A 20,048-nucleotide genomic window follows, 5' to 3' on the forward strand; every position below is an offset into this window, starting at 1 on the left:
CCCCCAGCGCGCGGGGCGGTGCGGACGGGCGGGGCGGGGAGCGCCGGGGCTCGCGGCAGACGGGGCAGGGCCGAGCGGCGCGGGCGGCTTGCCCCTTCCTGGCCGCGCGGGCGCCGTGTCCATAAATGGAGAACTCGGCACGGCGCAGCCAATGGCCGCGCGCCGGAACGTCATTCCCTGAGGGAATCCCGACGCGGCCCCTCGCGCCCCGCCCGTTGCCCGCCGCCCGGCGGGGTCCGGGGGCACCGGCAGCGCCGTGCCCTCCTCTCCTTCCACGTGAACGACCCGCGGGGCGGCACGTCTCAGCACGCCGGAAAGCACTCAACTTTTTGCCGCGCGCCCCTCGCGATCGGAAAAGCCGAGCAGCTCCCGAGCCGCCTGCAGCGGCGATACCGCACCCGGCGGTCGGAGCGCCCAGCAGCCCCTCACCGTCCATCCGTCCCGGAGCGCTCGGCAAAGCGCTCCCAACAGGTGCATGGTTTCTTATTTTTGCACCGTTCTCTATTGCTGGCAGTAAGCAGAGAGCAAAAGCCGCACCGCTCTCGAACAAAACCGGGGTGCGTGGCGCACGAAAAACAGTGAAGAGCCGCAAGCACCCAGAGAGCAGGAATAGGGGAGGCATGACAAAGAGAACCTACATCAGCATTACTGGTTTTTCTGTTTGCTTCCGATGTGGGTGTTTTTAATGCCTGGTTTGCAGTTGCGTGTAGGTACAGACGGGCACCTTCGTAACAAGTTGTGAAAAAAAGCACAGAAATTACATTGCAGAACACTCAAGAAGTGTCTCAGCACAGGACAGCCAGCTGAGAGCAGCGCTGCTGGGGCCCAGTTGCTCCCAAAGCACTCCCAGAGGACTAAGAAAAATTTTAGGGCCAAAGTTGTCCTCACTCTACTTTGCACCAACCTTTGCCCTTAGCGCACCAAGTACACTCTATTTCACAATAAACTCTTTTCGTGCTTTTAAATGTAGCGGTTTACTTCTGCTTGTTTTAATGATAAACATGGAATTCCCAGGCTGGCTGTGTGGAGTGAATAACACTTTTTCACCACCCAGCTCAGCAGCAGGGGAGGCATTTCCCTTACGCTGTCCGCAGTGTGCAGAGCGGCCAGCATGCCTGAACTGCTCGGCCAACCTGCACTGCACTCAGCTGGGGAATGATAGAGTTGCTCAGGTTGTAAAAGACCTTAAAGATTGAGTCCAACCACAACCTAACCATACTGCCCTAACAACCACTGCTAAATCATGTCCCTGAGCACCACATCCAAATGGTTTTTAAACACATCCAGGGATGGTGACTCAACCACCTCCCTGGGGAGCCTATTCCAGTGCTTAACAACCTTTTTTGTAAAGAAGCTTTTCCTGATATCCAATCTAAACTTACCTTGGCACTTACCTTGAAGCCATTTCCCCTCATCCTGTCACCTGTCACCAGTGAGAAGAGACCAACCCTGCTCTCTCTGCAATCACCTTTCAGATATTGGAAGAGAGCAATACGGTCACTCCTCAGCCTCCTCTTCCCAGACTAAACAGCCCCAGTTCCTTCAGTCTCTCCTCATAGGACACATTCTCCAAGCCCTTCACAAGCCTTGCTGCCCTTCTTTGGACCTGCTCCAGCACCTCAATGTCCTCTGTGCACTGAGGCGCCCAAAACTGAACACGGTACTCGAGGTGAGGCCTCACCAGCGCGGAGTACAGGGGCAGGGTGACTTCCCTAGTCCTGCTCACCACAGCATCCCTGATACAAGCCAGGATGCCAATGGCCCTCTTAGCCACCTGGGCACACTGCTGCCTCATATTCAGCCGACTGTCCATCAGTACACCAAGGTCCCTGCCCATCAGGCAGCTTTCCAGCCACTCGCATCTGAAGGGGCTCCAGCAGAGCTAAGGAGGAGTCTGCATGAGGAGAACCCACCCACCTCTGCCCACTGCTGCCTGCACACAGCCAGCAGCTCTGGGTGGGAGCTGGGCTCATGCTTAGAGGCTACAGACCGAACTGTTGGCAAAGGTACCACCTGTGGAGCACAGTGGAATGCAGCTGCCCTTGCTCTTCCTTCTAAAAAAGTGTTCTGTGTCTTCAGAAAGAAAGAGCTCTACTGTGAGCGACCAATCTGGAAAAGATCTGAAACTGTAATGCACAGACACTACCCTGACCTTTAATTGACAAACACAGAAGTCAGTGAGGAAAAAAATAAAGATGTTACTGCTTTTCAAATATATTTAGAGTAAGTTTTCCAAATGCTGCATTTGTGTTCCATTGATCAGAATAATTTCATTAATCATCTAATTAAAGCCTGTAGGCCACTAAAAATGGCTTAATGACATTACCAAGAAATCATCCACACAGTTAGAAAACCACAAAGCTGTTTTTTCTTAGAAAGATGAAGGATAGGAAAACAAATGGCATTAGACTGAGGACATTTAACAAATTCATCGCAGATACTTCTGCTGGATCTGCTTTCCAAAGAACGAACACAGACTTCATCAGTCTTCACATTTTCTGCTAAAATGCAGCTGGCTTCATTCTGCCCTCAGTTACGCTCTGCGGTGTAGAGTGCTACTTACAGAAAATGAAATAAGGATTCAACACTTGTGAAGTACAGGGAGAAATAAATGGCAAATACGAAACAAAACCAGAAGGTCTGACATTAAATGCAGCATCACATCAGTGACTAGGACAGGCCTTCCGTGCAGGACAGCAGCAGTGAAACTCTCCTTTCTCTAACATTGCATCCCCCTGCTCTGCTGGCCTCACACTAAGGAAGCACACTGCTCGATGTGCTTGGTACCACATTCAAGGTGCCTTCTGACATATCATCAGAGGAACACAGGAACGAGGCCAGCAGCCTCCTTCACCTCTGTTTCTCTGAGGAGAATCTCATAGCTCTTTTGCTCTAGGGCTCATTAAGAGAAGCCTCAGACTCAAGAGGGACTCCAAATTCATGGAGGTGAATACTTCTCCATCTGCAAACCAGGCGGTATGAATGGGTGTTATTCTCAGGGCCAATAGGAACCTTCAAGAAAATAAATCTATTTGTTCATTATCAATTACACTGAAGATATAATTACATCAACTACAAGTGCTTAGCACTGCTTTAGTTAGAAGCATCAGGGAAGCCATGTGACTATACTGACAGCAGCTTCTGTACAGGTCAGATGGATGCTCTCACCGGTGCCCCGTTCCCAGCAGCCTGGCTGCAGGGCCCGCACTGCTGTGTTCTGCTGCCAGGGCAAAGCCTGCACAGAGAGGCACTGAGCACAGGCACACGACTCAATGCTAACAACATGCTGCAGGAAGGACACAAACTCTGTCTTTAAAACAAAATAGCCTAAGCTGATCTATTGTGGGTGATGTTTTGCTCAGCTCTTACAGTCACATACATAGACAAGAGAACACAATATATACAGGCAGTTCTTTAATAAGAAAAATCCTGGACCAGGTGCATGACAACCACACAGCTGTGTGCAGTTAGCAAGGCATTTGCAGGGCTAGAGATAGCACCTGTGTATCCAATGAGGGCAGCAGAAGGTCGGTGTTGGGAACTGACAACAGCCCCTGCGGGGCAAAGCTGAGCTCTTGCACATTGCTGCACGGTGGGTGAGCAGCAACACAAATGGAACCAGGTGGGGTTCTGATTGGGTGTAAAGGGAACATCTCCCCGTGTGCTGCCAGCAGGCTGTGCAGCCGCTAACCCTGGTGGCTTTTAGCAGGAGCAGGCCCTGGCCCCAAGGGTGCAGCTACATGGAACAGAAGCTGGATAAGAGCCCTCCAGAGGTGGGGTGGCACCACATTAGTCACAGGCTGTTCCAAAAGCACCCACGGTGTTTTTTTGTCTCTAGCCTCTAACCCTAATACATATTGACCCCTTTACTTTAAGAACTGCAGGTTAGCCCCTGCCTTGCTCTTTATATGGGTGCACGCACACTCTGCAGTGCTTCTCCCGTTTGCAGCATCCTTCTAACACAGATGCTGTGCTGCTGCACAGGGATTGCTCAGCCCGCACCAAACAGCCCGTGCTTACCCAAAGGTGGCTGTGCTGAAGCCCACCACAGCAGCAGGCAGAGCTGAGGTGTGGACGCACCTTGCATGTGCTCTGCCTTTCCAGCAGCACCTCTTAGTTCGTACAGCAGAGAGCACCTGTTGTGGGACACAAAGTTTCACTGCAGCTACATGCCAGGACGCGTTTGGAAACACATCGCAGCGTTATACTCCACCGGGGTCTGTCGCTCCTCCGGAGGAACACCCCGCTCCGAGTGCTGCCGCGGGCAGGGTGAGCCCCGCTGCCGTGCGCGCCCCCGGAGGGGCGGGAGAACCGCGGCGGCGGGGCGGGAGAGGCTGGGGCGGGCGCTGCCTATAAATACGGCTGCGGCGCGCCCCCCGCCGCTCCGTTCCCATGGTGACGGCGTCCTGGCAACGGCGGCAGCTCCCGCAGCCCGGCCTGCGTCGGGCCCGCGCCGCTCCCCGTACCGGACGGACGGACGGACAGGCAGACAGGGTAGGACAGGCGCTGGGGGCAAGCGCGGAGCGTCGCGGTCGGAGCGCGGCGAGGAGCGGGACCCGCGGGGCGCGGAGGAGAGGTGCGCAGCCCCCGCTCGCCGCAGTGGTGAGTGCCGCCCCGCCGGGCCCGAGCCCCCTCGGCGTAGCCGCCCGCCCCCGCGCCACCCGTAACCCGACGGCGGGGCCGCCCGCCCCCTCGGGCCGCCGCCCGGCACCCAGCGCCCAGCCGAGGGCGGACCGGGGCGGGGCGGGCCGGTCCCGGCCCCCTCCCCTGCTCCGCCCCGCACGGCCCGGCCGGAGCTCCGCGCTGCGAGGCCACCCCCAAAGGAGCCGCCCCCCGCCGCCCTTGCACCCGCTTCTCCTTTGAGCGCAAACGGGGCTCGGAGCCTCGCCGGGCGCGCACCCCCTCGGCTGCGTTTCCCGTGTGCCCGGTGCCGAAGTGCCGAGCCGCGCTGCCCCTGCGCTTCGCTTCCCTACCGGCGGCACAGGGAAAATCGCCCTTTCTCGTGTCGACGTGACAAGTGCATTTGGAATAGCTGGCAATTTAATCCTTAAATACCGGATTCACGTATTGCGATTTAAATGGCCACAGCAGTATGAAGCAGGAGGCAGCTCCGTTTACAGTGACAACCATGCACTTGAAGCCTGTATTTCAGCCGGTATCTAAGCTGATCCCAGTTTAGCACCATTTAATTGGGATCCGTGTGAAATCACACTCCCCCAGTTCTAGACTTTGGAACATTTATTTTTTCTTTGATTTGCTGTTTATTAGGCTAAATGAGAAGAAATATGGCATCGGTCCTGACAGCTTTGTGGAACTGCTAACTGCAATACCTCCAAACTGCAATAAAGTTTTGCACAACTGCTGAACAAGACCTTGGTACATCCCCTCAGGATGTTGGGTCAGATCAAGAAAGCTGCCAATTGGCTCTGAGATTCCCACATGTACTGAGAGATGTGCTCAAATTAACAAAAGATTGGGAAGCCCACCTGTGCACACTGTTTCCGCAGACACCCACGTTCTGCTGGCTGTCTAGTGGCAGTCTGGCAGAAAAAGTGACATCTTCATGCAATGCTATGCTTCCAGTGCTCCAAAAATGGTTGTCATTTGGTATGAAATATGTACCAAAGGCCCTAAGATGAAAGTGCTTCAGTTGTGGGTTTCCTGTTTTGCTGTTTTTTTATAAGGAGTGTTTCACTAAGACATCACTGGACGTACAGTCCCCAACATCTGGTCTTTGTTTTTTTAGGTAGTATCTGGTGCCTTGCTGCTGTGATATGCATAGCTCTACCTAAATCAGTGGGATATTGCCACGTTCATAGTTTTGTGTTCAAATCCTGCATCAAGATCACTGAGTTGTGCTGCGGCCCAGAGCACGAGGAGCCCAGAGCTCAGAGCTAGCAGCTTGGGCTCCTCAGGCTGCTGTGTGACCTCGTGGGACAGCCAGGCGCTCCCCATGGGCAGAGGCACTGCTTGAACACCTGGGGAGCACCGTGTGCAGGAACAGACTGCAGGCCTGGGGCAGGGCAGTGCAATCCTGAATGCAGACGCCAGCACCATGATACCCAGCTCTTGTACAGGGCTTTCTACTTACAGGCATGCAAGAACCTAAATGAAGAGGTAGGTGCTATAATCTGTTTTCCATAAAGGGAAACTGAGTCACTGGGCATGGAAATAACTGATTCAAAGGCATCAGGATCACAGAGCGAGCAAGGAACTGAAATCAGACCTTCTGAATTACAGTTGTGTTACTGCTGCTCAGCAACTCAGCCTCTATTCAAACTGTGTTTTTTTTTCTTCTTCTAATTTGTAGTTTCTGAAGCACTGTGCTATAAATAGAACATGCATACTGTGGCAATGTTTGCTCTCTTTTTAGGCAGTGCTTTTATAAGTTCCTGAAGCACAAACATGCTTGGCATTTTAAGATCTTGGAGAATAGTTCTATTACTTTTCTACAATTAAAATTGTATGATTTTGTTTCAATAAACCCATTCTGTCCTCTCTGTTTGTGCAACATATTGCATTAGCAACTGCAAAATTCTTTCTGCACGCAAGCCTTTAGTTTTCAATAAGCATTTAGGCTCAGACCTCCAATAGGACAGCCATGCTCAATCATGCCATCTTCACAGTTTAAAATATGTATTTGCTTTGTATGGGGTGGAATAGTTGGATTTGATTTTGTCTATAAGCTTTTTGTTTAAATTTCTGACAATGGAGCAAAGCTCCAGTCTGGTCTCACAGTGAGATACCTGGAATATCTTTTTGAAGCTATTAACAGAGCTGCTCTGCTGCAAAGTCTGCCACAATCTGGCTGGCTACATCTAAAAAATTTAAACAGAATTTATAGTCTGACTATGTAAGAATTTACTATATAAAGTGTGGACATTTAGATTTGAAAAAATAAATGAATAAAAGGTCCAGTTTTCCCAGTCTACACTGATCTCTAACATTTTACTGAGGTTTCCTGAAAAACACCTTACCCACAGTAACTTGCTGTCATGAAGAATTTTCATGTCATTGTCTAGCCAATGCATTCCTAAGCTTTACTATTATCCCTCATTTCTCACTTCTGTATTTGTTGATCGATGGTGTTTGGGACCAGCAGACAGATCTAGGACAAGAAGTTTGTCTCTGTCCTGCCAAACCAGTTCTGTGGGTTGAGCAGATTTCAGTTTTAAAGCTGTCAACCATTCCTTTTGCAAGAGTATCACTTTCACTATAGAAGCTTTTCAGTAGGTTTTACTTTCCATTATTCTGTTTCTTTATATCTATTTTTATATGCATTTATTCTATAAGCAATTTAAACTCCAAGATCAGACCTGTCAGTGTAATCTTAAACTTTACTTGGAGGTTCACTTCAGCAGGAGCATTAAATCATCTCAGTGCCAAATATAAACCATTAAATAATTCAATGTGTACTTTTTCAACAGACATAAATTATTGACCAGAAAATGGCCCAACGAAGCCCAATCTTCCCAACTCTCGCCCATTCTGAAAGGTACAACTGGAATGTGAAAAATAAAACCTTCGTATTGTGGAGTATTATGTGCCTCTCTTCCTCTCTTAATTGTTTGTTTATGGTAATGCTGTAGCTTGGATCTTTGGAATTTCATATGCAAACAAGCTGAAATACTGTAGACTCCTTCAAATCATACCCAGATCACAATTCCTTATTCAGCTTTTACTTAAACTTTCCTGACTGAAATTCTTTAAACTCTAACTGAACAGAAGTCCAAAAATACTGTGCTTGAACCAAAGTCTTCCAACTATAGAGAAAATGTGAAAGCTCACAGCCAGAGCTGACTGTCCTCTTATATCTCTATCAGTGTTATTAGGGTGAAAGTAAATTGTCAGTCTGGTTCACTAGCAGAATCAATGTGGACTATACACAGTGAATAGCAGAGTTATGAGAACAAAAATCTCTTTCAAAGTGGTGTTGAACTTTTATCTTCTACCTTAGGCTTCTGAAAGTGTTCTCTTTACAGAACAGGGAAAGATTGCATGCATCCACAGTCTATTTTTTTTTTTTTCCACTTCAAGTATCCATGAGCTCCCATTGATTTCATGGAAGCTATGTAGTGCAGAGCTTTTCTGAAAAACATAGACCTAAATGTCAGCTTTCTTTAAAGGATAAAAATGAATGTGACTTCCGTGGCTGCAAAGCTTGTCATAGTTTTGGTCTCTCCTCAGTTTCTTCACCTGTGTATCCTCCTGTCCCCTTCATGTGAGGACAAGCTTCTGTATGCTATTACAGGGCAGATGTATTGACTGCAAAAAGGCATGGATGCAAGCTCCTTCTTTTTAATCGTGTTCTGGTTTGCTGTATCTCCCTTCCACAGTTTCTGCTTTGATTAAGCCTGCATAAAGATGAAAACTGTAGAGACAAAAAGCATTGCTTCTGAAACTCAGTAAGAGGGTCTTGGGTTTGGGTTCTTAATCAAATTATAGTTCAGAACTGTAACTCTTTATAATGCTAATGTCCTCTTCTTAAGATCCTATGTCTCTGTAAAGCTTCTTTAAACTGTAGGAAAAAGAGCCTGACCTGCCTTTGTACGGACAGAGGCAGCAGCAAACAACATCCATTCATCTGTAGCAGCCGGCCTTTGTAAGTGCTTTGGTGTTTCTCCCCAGTGCTGCCACTAAGATAATCTCGTACTGTCTCAGCAGAAAGATGCTATGGAGATTTGTGTCAGACCCAAATCATATCTGAACATTCTTCTCCACCAGACGGGTTCGAAACATCCCGCTGCACAGTCAGGCGCTGACAGCGGTCCCGCTGGCATCTGCGAGCCTGGTGGATCAGCTGGAGGACAGAATCCTCAGCCATGAGAAAACCACGGCAGCGCTTGTGGAACACGCTTTTCGCATCAAGGAGGACATTGTTTCCACTCTGCACAGAATGCAGAACAAAGGGGGGGGCGATCGGTTAGCAAGGCAGCTCCTAGAAGAACACATCCGGAACATAACCGCCATCGTGAGGCAGCTCAACCGGGACATTGAGGTATGCGAGGAATTTTTCACTGGACTAATACTGTTTCAGCTACTTAGTCCTTCTGATTTAATAACAGTTTACCACAGGATGAGAAAGTTCAGGCAAGGTCTAAAGATCCCGTAAGCTTATAAATTGTTTTTATAACTGTAAAAACTGTTTGCAAATTATGCAATTCCTCCAGTGGCTATGAAAATAATACAGGATATTCGCATGTAAACACAGAAATCTTTGTGGTACTAATGAGCTTGCTTTGAAAAGCAACACTGGAAAACCCTGGCAAAACGAATTAACGTGGTACTAATACCCAGCTCAACTCCAGTCCAAAGACTGTGCTGTATAAACACTAGGAAATGCCTTAGGTCTGTATTAAACTTTCTTTCACTTTGACTCACTGACAACACCAAGCAGCCCAACCCAACTGCTCATTTTTCTGACTAATCACGGCCTCTGCTTGATGAGCAACATAGGTGTGGTGGGAAAAACTGATGGGTAAATGTTAATATCTTCATTCCACTGAAAAGTTGTATTTAATAGGTTATGGTGTGGATTTTCAGAATAAGAAATGTTAGGTAACATGGAGGTACCTGTATCAGTACGTACGAGCCTCTATTAAAGTCACAATAAAATGATACCTGATCTTACTGAAACACTGAAAAATTACGAGTGACATTTAAAAGGTACATTAAATGTAGCATACTGAATTTGTATTTGCATGTGAATACTTTGTAGATGCTGCAAGAACAGATACGTGTCAGAGACAATCTCAGCTATGGAACAAATTCTACCCTAAAGAGCCTGGAAATGCGGCAGCTTTCTGGTTTAGGGGATCTTCGTGGAAGAGTGGCAAGGTAAATGTCATTACGAACGTATATTTTTGGGACTAACTAATGTTGCTTTAATCTTGAATTACGAATGTCAATGCTAATGGGCTGAATTCTACTTTGGCAAAATTCCCAGGATAATTTTGCTCGGTGTTTTCAAGAAAATTAACAGTAATCCTTTGCATCTCTCATCATATTAAACTTAACAATATGTCCCATAATTCTTGAGATTAATTTTTAACAAGTGACCTCAAATTCCATATAAATTTGGATTTTGTTCAATTTTTAAAAGTACTGTGGTTAGACAGTCTCTGTAGTTTGTCTTTGAGACTAATTAGCAAAATTACTGTAAAGGAGGCATGGAACAATCTGCGCTTGTAAAGAACATAATAGTTGCACATTTTGGCAGACATTTTAGAAGTAGAAATATGTGTGTGAAATTACTGGTTAACCATATTAAAACCTACATAGGCCACCTGACGTGTAAAGAACAGACAGCTATAAAATAATAGAGGTTTGAGGGCTGCTTCAAACTCCAGCTTGCAGCTGTGCAATTACACAGACTTCAGGCTGAATTGTAAATGTGTTGGTGATGGCACAAAGTACATTTGCCTCAGTGTCTGTAAAGTGTAACATAAAAGATGGTTTAGCACAGCTATAGAAAAAGGACCTAGTCTCTCCTAGAATATCTTGGCTAACAACTCCACTGGAATTATACTTGTCCTGAGTTTGACCTATTATCTATAATGTACAGATGACTTCTCTTTTTTTCCTGTACTTCAACTGATTTAGTGATAGCAGCCTACACAAATAATCAGGGAGGGATTTTCCTTGAATTTAAGTTTTCCTTCGAATTGTTCAATTGTTTTTAAGCTCCCACAGTAACTTCTGAGCCATTTAATAAAGAATACTCAGGAGCAGCTTAACACAATCATTATGTGCCTTTTTTTTTTTTTTAAGTTATGCTTCACTGAAGTTATCCTTTACTAAACAGGAATGAACTAGATAAGTATTTTTTGTCAAATGAGAATTGATATAAATACATACGTAACTCAATGGGAAATTTCACAGTATCATCATAGAATGGTTTGGATTGGAATGGACCTTAAATATCACCTAGCTCCAACCCCTGACATGGGCAGGGACGCCACCAGTACAGCTGCCCAGGGCCCATCCAGCCTGGCCTTGAGCACCTCCAGGAATGGGGCACCCACAGCTTCTCCAGGCAGCAGTGCCAGCATCTCACCACCCTCATTGGGAAGAATTTCTTCTGCATTTTTCATTTACATCTATTCTATTCTAAGTTTAAAGCTATTATCCCTTATCCTACCACCATACTCCCCAGCTCTCCCATAAGCTTCTTTAAGTACTGGAAGGCTGCTATGAGATCTGCCTGGAGCTTTCTCTTCTCCAGGCTGGAAAACTTCCTGTCTCAGCCTTTCTTCATAGGAGGAGTGCTCCAGCTCACTGAACATCCTCGTGACACATGAGGATGGGCATGACACATCCTCTTTTTTCCCCCCACCCCCCTTTTTTTTTTTTTTTTTTTAATATAGAGTGACCTAAGACAGACCTTTATATGGAGCAATGCACTTACTGATTAGCTTATGAAGCAAAATATAATGCCCTTGGTTTCAGTAAAGAATTCACATAAATAAATATGTGCCAGCATGAGCTTCACCATGGCCCTGCATGGCTGAGCACTTGGTATTGAGAGCAGCGGTCAACTAGCACAGTCTTTGCCAAGACTTCTTCCTTTATTTACTTTGGGCAACTCCCTGTCATTCTGCCTGGGTTACAATTTATCTGACTGTTTTAAGAGACTACATCAATTTCCCTTATATCAGACTGGGCAATGAATGTGGATTCATTTGTATTTATTACCATAAGATGATTAGTTTATTGTCTCTAACTGTTAGCTCCTATTCAGTATTATGCTCTGTATTTTCCTTATGTGGAGAAGAAAATAAGTCTTTACCATACATCAATTGAAAGTGGTAGTCTGTGAAAGAAGGTTATTTGCCTTCATTTACAAATGTACTCTACTTCATTCATTAGTATTCCTATGATTAATGACTATGGTATTTCTGGAAATCATAATCAAGATTAGAGTTTGTTGTGCTATACAGATATGCGATATAAAATTTCCCTGTGATAATTTCTGATTATTCTACCCAAAATCTGTTATGTAAAATAAGCCAAGCTCAGTTAATGTAATTTTACTTCAGCATTTACTCTTGCTAGCTTTCAGATTAATTGGAAGAGTGAAACCTTAGATATGTGATCCAGTTACTGTGGGTTTCCAACTTACTGCACATCAGCTAACTCCTCTTCTTGACCATAGCCAAGGTGCTGAGTTCAACTCAGGCTATAGTGAAAGTAGGCTAATTTAACTCAAAGTAAGTCACACTTGCTCTAGGCTAGCATCATAGAACAGTTTGGTTTACAACGGACCTTAAAGCCCATCCAGTTCCAAACCCCTGCTGTGGGCTGGCTGGCTGCCACCCACCAGCTTAGCTGCCCAGGATCCCATCTGAGCTGGCCTTGGGCCCTCCAGGGACGGGGCACCCACACTCCTCTGGGCAGCCTGTAGCATGCAGTGCATCACCAGTCTGTGAGTGAAAACTTTATTCCTAATATCTAATCTCAAACTCCCCTCTTTTTGTTTAAAATGATCCCTCCTTGTCTTATCACTATCAGACTGTGCTTACTGTCAGTCCCTCTCCTTATAAGTTTCCTTTAAGTACTGGAAGGCTGCAGTGAGGTCTCCCCAGAGCCTTCTCTTCTCCAGAACAGGCCCAGCTCCCCTTTCTTCATTGGAGAGGTACTGCAGCGCTCCAGTAGTCTCTGATAACCCACTCCAACAGCTGCAAGTATACAAGCATAGAAGTACACACGTGGACAGTTGCCATGACTAAGTCTGTATAAGCTGAGTGATGGTAAATCACCTACATCTGAGCCTTCGGATCCTGTAAGAATTTTAGTGTCAGTCTCAGGATTCTGGCTAAGTTTCAATTCCAGTGATTACATGTATACTAAAATTCTATTCAACTTCAGTATGAAAGAGTACTATTTATTTCCTAACACCAGCTGTTCTGTTACATGTCAATATCAGTGAGCACTTCTCTATTCTTGAGAGTTACAGCTTTAAGCTATGAGAACAGGGATTCCTACTTGTGTGTGCAGTTAGGCACAGCTCCAGCACTCCACTGCCCACGGCTCTGGAGGAGTGTGGCTGGGACAGACCCCACAGCTGAGCTCACCTGCATCAGAGAACCAACTTGTATCTCTAGCAGGAGAAGATGAGGCCCACACTGCAGCTCATGTCTCTGGACCACTTCTTTTTAAGTATCTTTTACTGATGATTTTGTACAGCATCCTTACAGGGTTCATTGTGAACGATGCTGTCTGTTTTCCTAAGAATCAGAGTTACTATTAAGACAGAAATTGCCTCTATTAATTAAAAGTAGTGACACACTGAGCAGAAAATTATGTATATGCCGATAAATCCATTACTCTTGCCTTCTGTCCTTGGCATTGCAAGTTTCATATTAAACAGCTTTGCCATGCCTATTTCTAGTGATAAAAGATCATTAAACCTGAGAGCACTGCCTTATCACATCTTTACATAATGTCTGTCTACTAAGACCATTTGTCTGCAAAGTATGAATACAGCAGTCCGGTCAGTACAGAAGTTGGTGTCTCCAGAGGCTGCCTGATACCAGATACCAGAGAGAAGGCAGTTATGCATGTTCACACTGGGCCTCCTCTGCATATGTTTTTTACATATTTTTACATACACTGTAGATGTGATTCATTTCAGACACCCCGGACTTATAACATGTAGGCAGATTTTCCTACATGAGAAAATGAGCCTGATGCATCTGGGATGCACCACGTTTAAGATCTTTGTGAGTAAAAAACCTGCTGCACTCTGCCAGCTGCAGTTGTACAAAGCTCACAGGGAGGGTGGGGGTCTGACCTGCCAGGGCCAGCTATGCAGAGTCTATAGCTCTGCTGTCCCTGCCCAGAGATTGCAGGCTTCTGGGGAATAAATAGATTATTTCATCCCTCTTTTTTTTTCAGTTAGCAACAAAGTGGAGACATTTGGCTTTTCTTGCCTTTCTAAAGAAGCTGCCAGATTGTAAGACCTGGAATTTACCATATAAACCTAAGCTACTCTTCTTACAGATACTACTAATTGGTCTTACTATGCTGAACTGCCAAACTATAAATTACTTTTCACAGGTTTTATAATTTGTGATATTTTACTTCATTTGTTAGTTTGATATTGAAGTTGTACCACCATAATTAGAGTAACACAACTACAACTGAGGTGTTGAAAACACATTTTGAAGTGAAAGCTTTCCAACTGAAATGTAACTTCAGTGAAAACATGCCATGGCTTTGTGTAATGATTTAACCAGCCGTAGTTTGTCCCATTTACTGCCTTCCCCCTCTCCCCCTCCCTTATATTGTAACCACTATCTGTTCTCCACCAGTTTCATAGATCAATTTTAGTAACTTTGGTGGTTATAAATATACATGACTCATACTCTGCGGGAGTCTCACTCCTGAAATTATAGTACTTCTATTTTACATCGCAGTTTATGTCCTTATTGTATTACTGTAGATGAAATCCCCCTGACAAAAGTATTTCTGAAATGCAGTAAGAAATGGACATATTCCATAGCACATTTGTTGTGAAAATGTTACAGCACTGAGAAATGTTCCAACGTGAAGAAAGGAAACAGTAATTATTATGTACCAGAACTGCATTTTGTAGTCTTTAGTGAGACAAAATTGCTTTAAATGGCAGCCTTACCTAAATACAGGCTGTGCTAGTTAAACCATAACTTTTCCTCACATTGTTTACTCTCTATATTGTGTACTTATCACATCTTTTTTTATTTGGCAAACAAAAATAACAAGGTAAGGCTTAGCGGAACACAGCTAAAATAATGAAAAAATGATCTCCACAATTATTTAGGCCTCTATGTAGGGCAAACCATGCACACCACAGCAGATGGACAATAAGAGAAGTAATGAGGTATTGAAATCCTGCATCTTTGAAGTTCCAGTGCAATTTCCCCAACTCTGACAATGACACAATTTCCACGTCAGTACCAAAAGAACCATAGTACAGCAGGAGTGTGATGAAGAGTTTGGGATCTATTCCCATCTGGGAGCAGCTTGCTGGATAGGGCGAGATACATCAGCATTTTTACAACCCCATAAGACAGTGTTTTGCTGGACAGCCAGTACTTTCATAGAAATGCCTAATGTAAAACAGGGGATTTTAAAAGTGTGGGCTATTCAACTGTTGTTTTGGTATTTATTTATTCAAACAGGTGTGATGCTGGGCTAGCCAGACTGTCTGCAGAGCACAAAATCACATACGAAAGACTTCAGAGCCTAACTAAAGACCAGCACACCTCTAAGTTGATCTTAGAATCGAAAATCAAAGAGACAGAAATACAGGTACAGTCGAGCCATGGTCTAACTCAAACAGATATCATTCCTGTGAATTATTTTCCTGCCTACGAGGTCACAGATTCAAAGATGGAGGAGGGTCCTGGGGGGGCAATGAGGTAAAAAGGGTCGTGATTTAGTGGGGAAATATTGGTGCTGGGTGGATGACTGGGTTGGGTGATATTGGAGGTCTTGTCCAACCTTAGTGATTCTATGCTTTATATATGCACATAGTCCTTAGATTAAGTACTGCTACACAGCTATGCTAATGCATTGGTCTGACTGGAAAAGTCCTTAAATTGCTGCCTTTTGCATGCTGTGGGAAGGCCCAGTATAGTATACAGGCACACCAGTGTGCTAGCAACGTATTGTCATGAATCTTGTAGAACTGAACAGCATGCTTTGTAAATCTGCCACGGCTGCTTTTGTGGGACTTTGTTAGCAGTCCTCCCAGCACTCCTATTTCTACCTTGTGAGACAATACACTTTTCATCACAAACCCTGCAAGCTGAATCACGTCGGAAGTGCCAGCAAAGCGGGCCTTTCGAGTCTCCCCTGCCCCTGGGAGTCGCGCTGGGTGGGGCGGCGGCTGACGGCGCGCTGCGTTCCAGGTATCGCACCTGCTGAGCCGCGTGGAGCAGGCGGTGGCGCAGCAGGAAGCCAAGCTGAAGCTGGCCTACAAGGAGAGCGCGCAGCAGCTCCACCTGCTGGACACCAAGTGAGCGAGCGGAGCGGAGCCGAGGCGCGGGGCGGCCGCGGGGGGCGGGGGAGGAGGGCGGCAGGGCCGGGGGGATGGAAGCGAGGGCCCCGCTTTTCCGAGTCTGGGCTGTGCGGCCTTCCGCTAAGGAGCAGCTCTGCAGCCGCATTTACCTGTCTGCACACGTGCGTGTGCTCAGCTGTTTTACAAAAGCACGCTGATCTGACCGATGCCCCCTCCTTTCCAGTGGAAATTACACCCTTCAGGTGGCTGGACACTTCTGAAAACCCCGTTGGGTCCCTAGCTAAGAATTCAAGTAGGATTGTATTAAAAACCAGCTCTAAATTTTTGCAAAAGTGTCCCAGTACCTTTTCTGACAGCATGCGAAGCACTGAACGCCGCAGTCCAAAGCTGTGCTCTGACCACAAGGAAGCTCAGCGCTGAGCTCACCGAGTGCTCTTGCTTTTAAGTGACTCCAAAGAGAACTCAAATACTCAAATTAGTAAAGTCACTGTGTTACTGCCAGGCTCTATCTAGAGCTATGTTCAACTCAGATACTAGCTCCTGTCCTTGTGCCTCATTCAGCCTTTCCTCCTGCCTGCCGATTGCCACCCTCTTGACATCCCATCAGCTACAGCACTATGGCTATTTGCAAACCAGATGGGAGAGCAGATCCAGATTGCAAATGTTCAGTGGAAAACAAGTGTGCCCGAACGGATGGCGTAAATGTGAGGCAGATGAGGCAGTGCAAGTGCGGCTGTATGAACTGACACTGCCAGTTATATAAGTGGTCGTCAGATCTTTGCTCAGATTTGAGATTTATGAAGATGACTGCATTCCATTTTCAGTGCTACAAAGAATCTGCGTCTAACGAACCTCAAAATGTTGTGATGTTTCATATAAATAGCTGCTATTTTGTTGTGGTTTCCTTCTTTAATTTTCAAAACAGTGTTGCCTTATCCAGTTTAGTAGCAGTCATTAAATCTTTTCTTATCATAAAAAAAATCACTGCAGAATGACCGAAACTTGTGCTCTTACCATTTCCTAAATTGCATTATGTTCTCAGATTAAAAAATGCTATTGAAGAGCTCAGCAGCCAGATTTTGTCTGCACGCAGCTGGTTGGAACAGGAACACGAGAGGATTGAAAAAGAGCTTGTGCAAAAACTTGACCAACTCTCATTGACTTTTAAGGAGAACACAGTAAGTTTCATCCCAATGTCCTAGTAATACTTCTCAGGAAGTGTTCAAAAGCATTATGAGTTACAGGGATGTTATTTGAGTGAGACTCTTAGACCTCACTAACATTTGCAGAACTCTCTCTCTTTTCACTGATGTCTAGTGTAACATTCACCACAGACTGAGGGTCTTGACATACATCTGATCACTCTGAGTACATCACTGTTTTACCCTTGTATCAAGTCATTTTAAAAAGCTTACTGAAATAAATTTTAATTCGTTGCACCTGCACCTTTAAATTCCACATAATAAAAGGTGCATATCTGGGGAAGGCCACTCATTTAATACACATGCTAAATCATTAAAATTATTTTCCCTGGCTCCAGGAAATGAGTGAAAGAGCTGTAGAGATGAAATTCAGCCAGATGTCAGAGAAAATCAACAAAATAGAAGAAATACAGAAGATAACCATGGAAGCGCATGAAACACAACAGACTGAAGAAAAGATAAATATTCGCATTGGCAAACTGCAAAACGAGATTAATGAAGATATAAAAGAAATGAAAGCTGAAGTTAATGCTGGTAGGGCCATAATTAAACAAGATCTTCATTCTAAATTGTGGTAATGATGTTGACCTTTAATATTGTACAGAACGTCTGTGCTCGTAACAAAGTAGTTTAAAGACACTGGGCTGCATCTGTGGCATTCAAGAGGATTTTCATTAAGTGTGAAACTCACAGCAGCAAGAGGTGACATCAGCTTAGAATTGCTTCCCCCAAACCTACATTGGCACAGTTTGCTGTGATCAGGGGCATTTTGCCATTAGTATGCCAGCATAATGAAAGTCCTATTTTTCTTCAGAACATTTGCCTTCTTCCTAGTGGAAAACTGAATACTGTGGTAGGAAGAATATTCTGTTATCAACTATGCCATATTATTACTGCTTTAGATTACAAACTAATTTATCTCTCATCTGTAATTAGGGTTTGCAGCTATCTATGAGAGCATTGGATCTCTACGGCAAGTTCTAGAGGCAAAAATGAAACTTGACAGAGATGAACTACAGAAGCAGATCCATCAAATGAAGCAGGAGGTTCCAATGTGGGGAGAGGCTGGACCATGACCGCAAGATTTTGACTGAGATGAACACTTACTTATCTGAATAGGCAGACTATAGCCTTGTTCCAGTCTGTAATCCAAATTAAATGCATGTACTGAAGGACATGCTGCTGTTGCACAGGTCTGTATGTTTACTTTGAGTGGTAAATGCAAGCTTTTAATATACCAATTGACAAGAAGCTTTTATGGGCTGAGGTGCTCATTTGCCACTGCACTACTCTAGCTGCTCTCAGGAGATTACCAGCTGTAAAACTGGAGTAATATATTGGTGAAGCTGGCACCTAATTTGCTAACAGCGTTTCAGTGCTCCCCAGTTGTGTAGGCTTGATCAGGCTATTACATGCTTATATAAGCATCTGCACCCCTGCTTTTTTTTTTTTTTCTTCCTTTTTATTTAAAAACAAAAAGACAGAAAAACCCAAACCAGGTTGATATCACCTGTGTAGTATCAGTTTGGCAAGGCTCTCCACCTTGATATACATTACTGTCTTTGAAGTTGATGGACATTTTTGCAGTGACTTTGTCATTACAGGACATTGATTCCTTGTGAGGCAAAACTGGACAGATCCATTTTCAAAACCCTTTTTGTTTAGTTGTGCAAATATCCTGCGTGCGCACGTGTGTGTAAACTAAATAGCATTATGTAATGTAGTTGTAGACTAAAAATGATTCATGAACAACGTAAGAAACAACTTGTGGTCTTAGGTATTGTGACCTTTTCAGATGAATAACCAAGTGGACTTGAGACAAGACAAAAATATTTATATAACAGTATTTTTTACTTGGGCATGTGTTCTTGTGACTTGTTTCATTTTATTGATAAAAGCTTTGAAAGGTTTGAAAACAAAAGAAAGTGATAATCTAACAGTCTGGAGAATGTGATGTAAAATAAAATGCAGTTTATGATCAGATTAGACATTTCTCTGAAGTTCAACAGCTAACTCTTCAATAATTCAGTAGGTTTGATTTTGTAATTGAGTTCACAGTGTTTCCAAATAATGACGGCCTATTTTCATTCCCATAACAGATAACACACTGAAAATAAGCACTCATACAAAATACTAGCCTATGTGGGAAAATATATATTTTGATTTGATATTATCAGCCACAACTTCATTTTCCTTATCTTTTCAAATCATGTAGCATTAAGCACTCACAAAAGGCTTCATCTGGCATCCTATTAACTTGTACAGGTCACAGTAATTCATATACAAAAATGCTATTCGTTTATACAAGCATTACTGCTAACTTATACAAATTGATAGGATGTCTTTCCACTGTCTTTGTAGACTGATCTTTTTTCTGGCTAATGCTGCAAAACTAGACTCTTAGTTGGACAACCTGTGGCAAGTGTTCCTCCACTTCTATGGAGTAATCTATGGCCCACAAACTTACCATAGTAAAATAAAGAAAGGCTCTAAAAACATTCCCATTGCCTTCACTAGGACAGTATACGGTGGGAAAAAAAATAATAATCAAGAAAACACACACTAATCTTTACAAGATTACTGCCAAAATTTGTATCCACTTCCTATGTAGTTAGAAGTATTTTAATGCAAAGGTACCTGAAATTTTTGCAGCTCTGACTTCTAGTGCTCTCCGATAACCACACTGCCTCTGTTATTCCTGTTCTATACCAGCCATGTACTGTGAAGTATATTTACAATGGCAACTAAAAGAGAAGCCCTGTTCACTAAAGGAAGACAGTGAAATTCTCACAGAGGTGTCTTGGGAATTGTCTAAAAATTAATTCTTTCTTCATGTATTCTTC

General features: G+C 44.5%; 2 protein-coding genes across 2 annotated transcripts in view; one reads left to right on the forward strand and one right to left on the reverse strand.

The window, feature by feature from the left end:
* Window positions 1-174, reverse strand: part of MYO1E (myosin IE) — an 84,219-nt gene extending 84,045 nt beyond the window's left edge. Inside the window, 2 exon segments of the mRNA XM_042824578.1 lie at window positions 1-39; window positions 41-174. The exon segment at window positions 1-39 is cut by the window's left edge and continues 106 nt beyond it. Of these exon segments, the coding sequence (XP_042680512.1) occupies window positions 1-39; window positions 41-174 (173 nt within the window).
* A 5,730-nt stretch (window positions 175-5,904) lies between these two features.
* On the forward strand, window positions 5,905-18,638 carry FAM81A (family with sequence similarity 81 member A). Its single transcript, XM_042824558.1, has 9 exons — window positions 5,905-6,117; window positions 7,428-7,495; window positions 8,725-8,998; window positions 9,719-9,837; window positions 15,162-15,291; window positions 15,894-16,000; window positions 17,046-17,181; window positions 17,544-17,739; window positions 18,142-18,638. Exons 2-9 carry the CDS (start codon window positions 7,449-7,451, stop codon window positions 18,279-18,281), a joined length of 1,149 nt encoding a protein of 382 aa, XP_042680492.1. The 5' UTR covers window positions 5,905-6,117; window positions 7,428-7,448; the 3' UTR covers window positions 18,282-18,638.
* Window positions 18,639-20,048: the final 1,410 nt, after the last annotated feature.

Source organism: Centrocercus urophasianus, unplaced genomic scaffold, assembly GCF_019232065.1.
Source record: "Centrocercus urophasianus isolate 14NV4802_14NV808 unplaced genomic scaffold, USGS_Curo_1.0 seq_23, whole genome shotgun sequence".
In the NCBI taxonomy this organism is placed as follows: domain Eukaryota; kingdom Metazoa; phylum Chordata; class Aves; order Galliformes; family Phasianidae; genus Centrocercus; species Centrocercus urophasianus.

Excerpts from the sequence above, each read along its gene's own strand:
- FAM81A (XM_042824558.1), top strand. The coding sequence starts at position 7,449 with ATGGCCCAACGAAGCCCAATCTTCCCAACTCTCGCCCATTCTGAAAG. Across the intron at positions 9,838-15,161 it reads CTTCGTGGAAGAGTGGCAAG|GTGTGATGCTGGGCTAGCCA; the intron begins GTAAATGTCATT and ends TTATTCAAACAG. Across the intron at positions 17,740-18,141 it reads GAAAGCTGAAGTTAATGCTG|GGTTTGCAGCTATCTATGAG; the intron begins GTAGGGCCATAA and ends ATCTGTAATTAG.